The following is a 5,082-nucleotide window of genomic DNA, read 5'->3' as shown; positions in this document are numbered from 1 at the left end:
GGGACAATGGAGGTTGTGTTGAGATTGAGATGTCGTTTGGGTTTTGAAATTTTGTCCATGGCACGAGTGCGCATGGTGCCAATGGGCTGGGGAGGTATAGGTTGAGCCAGGGGTGTAGCGACGTGGGTCGGGGAGTGATATTGGGGAGTAGTGTTGTGGGCCGTAGGGGAAGGAGGAGTAATGTGGGCTGGTGACGGGGTGGGCTGAGGGCTGGTATGGGCCGGAAGGGGAGAAGGAGTGATGTGGGCTAGTGGCGGAGTGGTCTGAGGGCTGGTATGGGCCGAGAGAGGAGAAGTGTGGGCTGGAGTCATGGAGGCTGATTGGGTTGGGCTGTTAATGGGATGTTGGGTAGGGGGTCAGCGCTAATGGGATGAGGATGGGCATTAGTCCAAAGGTGTGGAGGAAAATCAGCATTGAGAAAGTCGTAGGATGGTGATGGCATGGGTGAGATGGTGTTTGAGAAAGGAAAGATGGTCTCATCAAACACAACGTGGCGCGATATATTATTTGTTTTGATTTTAAGTTGAAGCACTTGTATCCGCGATGTGGTTGCGGATATCCAAGAAAGACACGAGGGTAAGAGCGATTCGCAAGTTTGTGAATGGAGGTAGACGGGATGAGGATTAACATAGGCAACCGAACACACGTAAGTGGTCATAAGACGGTGTACGTTGATAAAGAAGTTCGATTGATGTTTTGTTGTGTAGTTGCTTATTAGGCAAGATGTTAAGGAGATAGGTTGCGGTTTAAAGGGCATGGTGCCAAAAATTAGGAGGAATAGAGGCATGAGCTAATATGGTTCGAACCATGTTGTTGATGGTTTGAATTTTGCGTTCGGCCTTGCCGTTTTGGGATGAGGTGTGAGGGCAGGAGAGGCGAAAAACCATTCCATGTTGATTAAAAAAATTGGTGAAACGAGGAGTTAACATACTCTTTCCCATTATCACATTGGAAGGTTTTTATTTTTGTGGAAAATTGGGTTTCGATTAGTTTATATAGGTGACAAAATATGGAGAATACTTGTGACTTTTTAGCAATGGGGTAAGTCCATAAAAAAATTGTTTTGTCATCCAAGAATAAAATATAATATCGGTGCCCAGCGGAGCTCAATATGGGTGAAGTCCAAAGATCACTATGCACAATATCGAATGGTAAAAAATCTGTGTATTAGAAGAAGTAAATGCAAGTCTAACACTTTTACCAAACACACAAGATTGACAAACATGTTTATTAAATTTATCAAAACCAATCGAACAAGTTTGTTTTAAAGAATGCAATAAAGGTTAGCCCGGGTGACCGAGACGTTGATGCCATAGTGTAGAGGAAATAGCAGCGAAGGTTGATGGTGTTGTGGTGTTTCTAGAATCAAGTAGAAGCGGGTAAAGATCGCCACTACTGTTGCATCTGAGGATAGGGATCCGGGTCTTGTAGTCCTTCACAAGAAAACCAAACGGGTCAAATTCAACAGAAACAGAGTTGTCGGTGGTGAACCGAGGAACCGAGATTAGATTTTTTATTAATTTGGGTGCATATAAGACGTTTTTAAGAATGGGGGGTGGGAAGGGGGGTGGTAAGGTTTGTGTGCCATGTCCAAGTACTGGTATGGTTGTGCCATTACCAACAATGATATTCTGTGACATGTTATTATTAGAAAACGATTGGAAATTACCTGCAACATGTGTCATGTTCCCGGTAGCTCCCGTATCCATATAGTGTGTCGGATCCTGTTGGTTGAGAGTCATGGCGTGCATTGCTTGTTCGATGTCAGTTGGCGTGTATGCGGTATGATGGGCTTGAGTTGGTCGCGGGCCAAGTATACCATTGCCACTGTTATTATTGATGGGGCGTGGATTAGTGGTGGGATACGGGCAAGGTGGCGCAGCCCATGTGGGCCACAGGTATTGCTGAGGTGCGGTCCAAGATTGCGGGGCCCAAGGGTTGACGAAAGAGTTGGGCCATCCAAACTGTTGTGAGGTAGCTGAACCTGAACCAGACCCCGGAGCGCCATACTGTTGAGGTCCTCTGCCGCGACCCCCGTTACCACGGCCCCTGCCCCTGCCGTGGGACCAACCCCTACCACGAGTGCGGTCTGTTCCATCGTTACGATAATCATTCGGAGCTGAGGAGGCAGCCGAGTGGCGAGAAGAATTAGCATTCAAAGCGGTTCCTGCGTTTTGGGCGGCGTGTAGAGCTTGCTCGGCTTTGCGACTTTCAACCATTACTAACTTTGAGCGGGCATCGTAAAAAGAGGGCAATGGATCCTATTGTTGTATGATGGTTGCTATACCTTCATACTGTTCATTGAGTCCAGATAAAAGTTGCAATACTAACCGCTCGTTATCGACGGGAGATCCGACATTAGCTAGTTGATTGGCAAGAATTTTCAGTAGTTGACAGTAGGCCGAAACGTTTGGAAACCCATCGAGACGAGTGTTCGAGAACTTATGGAGAAGGTGAATAGCACGCGAGCTCTTGTTGTCTTGAAAGATGTTTTCAAGAGTAGTCCACGCCTCGTAGGCAGTAGTGTTTGGTTTTAAGATGGTGTGAAGAAGATCGTTCGAAATTGTGGCGTAAATCCACTGTAGAACGATGGCATCAAGGCAATCCCATAAGGTTTCGGGAGGCGGAAGCGGCTGATCTTGCTTCTCGTCGGCTGCTTTCTTTTCGTCAGTGTCTGTGGAAGAGGAGGGGGCAACGAGTGGTGGTTCGGGGACAGGTGGTCGAGCACAAGGAAGGCTCGACATTGGATCTTGAAAAGCTCGCTCCAAGACGTGTATTGGCCGATTTCCATCTCTAAAGTAACGGGAATTAGACTTTTGATATTTGTTACAGTGGAAGCCGGATGTATCTTGGATTCCATGGTGAAGAGGAGGGAGATATCGAAAAGAGGAAGCTGAGAAGAGGAGGCTGTGAATGGCAGCGGTTTAGAAGTCGGTGACGGCTTTAGGGTTGCCTGGTACTCGTGATACCATGAAGGCAATATCAAGTGTAATTGGATTCGTGAATCCCTCCTCATTCATTCCACAGTATATACACATTATGTTTATCCTATATTAGGATAGTTTACATATTACAAGAGATATCAATCTATTCTAAATATATGTTAATGTGTGCTGAATATATCGAGGCTATTACTAGAATAGGATGAGATTGAATTTAAACTTGTCTATAGAGATCCAGAAGATTCGAATTGTTGAGTTTCTGTATTGTCTTGCAAATTGTCTTATGACCCATAGTAATATTCTATTTTTGAGTCATCATTTCAGATCTTGTAACTTCATCGATAATCAATCTGATTGCCATCTTTTCTTGGTCATTGGTTTCCCATTTTCTTTCTTTATCGAAGACAACGTCATTGTTGGTCCCAATTGATCTTTGATCTCTAGAACATGAATCGAACTTGAATATAAACTAAATGTTTTGTACATGTGATGATAACAATGAGAAATTGAAACCATATATATACTAATCCAACAGTTGCGAGTGAATAGACGTGTCTCTTTGCGAATCGTTGCGTCTCTTGATCATGTGGATGTGATTGATCTTGAAGAGGTGCGTCTCTTGATTCTTGCTTGAAGTCGTACATCAATAGGTATGTCTCCTGGAGACATATCGATTCCCCTTAGGGAGTTGGTTATATATGATCTTCTGTTTTGTCACATCTAGTCCCTGCACTCTCTGATAACTTATCTATTACGTACCTAAACTATCTTTACACTATATACGAATCAACCCATATACTTGGATGTGAAGTGATTAGTGATTTCAATCATGACCTAGTTATAGTATTGTTAGTTAGAGTATTGTAGATCATGTTCATGGACAATTGTAACAGTAAGGTCCCATACTTTTTAACATAAACGCTATTTTTCACTTACTTAAGTGGGTGTGTGACGGCATATATTGTAGTACCTTATGAGCTTCTTGGATTATTGAAACACAATATTCTCCTTTCCAGTGTATGGCTAAGCTTACCAACTTATTTAAGCCCTTTTTTGTAGTTGTGTTGTATCAGTTTTTCCTGGACTTCTTTGGCTTTTACAACGTATGTGTGATGTGTTACAATTCAATAAAGATCACATAGGCCTAAAAACTATCACTAGAAATCCAGCCACTGCATTTGTCCAGTAGTTAGTTGAGGTGGGTAATGAATAATTCATCTTATCCTTTACAACAATAGATCTTATTTTACTTCACTACTGTTGGTGCATACGTCTGTCGACTTCGTCTTGTATCAAGTCTAGTATTGGAATTGATCTAATTCCGCTTGAGTGGGTGATTCCGCTTGAAAATGACAAGTGACACTTTCAAGCGAAATCAACCAGGTTGATTTCGCTTGAACTGACATATGTCACTTTCAAGCGAAATCCCATCACCTATAAATAGCAGTTCAAGCGAGATCATTTGTAACTGTTCATTCTTCCGGTACCGAAGTGCTGCCGAAGTGCCGTTCGATTGTAAACTGTTTCTAATCAATATACAAGGCATTTTAAAGTGAATTAAGTTGTTTTCCATATCTGTTTCTTTGTTTCCGCCTCTGAAACAGATTAGAACTCTTCTGATTAACTCGTTTGGGTCAAGAACCGATCCTACAAGTGGTATCAGAGCTCAGGAATAAGAGTTCTTGCCAAAACAGTTGAAATTTCTTACTTCTACACCTTGTTTTTAAAATTGAACAAGTTTTTACGGACAAAATGGTTTGAATTTTACACATTAAGTGCGAAACAGTGTTTTAACTAATCCTGGAAAGTATTGGACTCTAATTCGAATTGAAACTGGTAGATTTACCTAATTCCGCTTGAAAATCATATCAGACTTGTGACGTCAACAGCATTTCAAACGAAATCAGCAGCTTGATTTCGCTTGAAATCATTATTTCGCTTGAAAATTACACCTTATTCCGCTTCAGGGTGTAATTCCGCTTGAAAATTGGTCTGATTCCGCTTGAAACCAACTAATTCCGCTTGAAATGGTTATTCCGCTTGAATAAGATACTTGATTCCGCTTCAACTTGTGATTCCGCTTGAGTCGTTCCAAGAGAAAGTAGTTATTTCGCTCCAAACAGCTATTCTGCTTCAAAGT

General features: G+C 42.4%; 2 protein-coding genes across 2 annotated transcripts; both read right to left on the bottom strand.

The window, feature by feature from the left end:
- Positions 1–1,283: 1,283 nt before the first annotated feature.
- On the bottom strand, positions 1,284–2,219 carry LOC110887712. The gene has a single exon (XM_022135285.1). The coding sequence runs from the start codon at positions 2,217–2,219 to the stop codon at positions 1,284–1,286; it is 936 nt and encodes a 311-aa protein (XP_021990977.1).
- A 42-nt stretch (positions 2,220–2,261) lies between these two features.
- On the bottom strand, positions 2,262–2,744 carry LOC110887711. The gene has a single exon (XM_022135283.1). The coding sequence runs from the start codon at positions 2,742–2,744 to the stop codon at positions 2,262–2,264; it is 483 nt and encodes a 160-aa protein (XP_021990975.1).
- Positions 2,745–5,082: the final 2,338 nt, after the last annotated feature.

Source organism: Helianthus annuus, chromosome 2, assembly GCF_002127325.2.
Source record: "Helianthus annuus cultivar XRQ/B chromosome 2, HanXRQr2.0-SUNRISE, whole genome shotgun sequence".
In the NCBI taxonomy this organism is placed as follows: Eukaryota; Viridiplantae; Streptophyta; class Magnoliopsida; order Asterales; family Asteraceae; genus Helianthus; species Helianthus annuus.
This window is presented reverse-complemented; position numbering and strand designations above follow the sequence as displayed.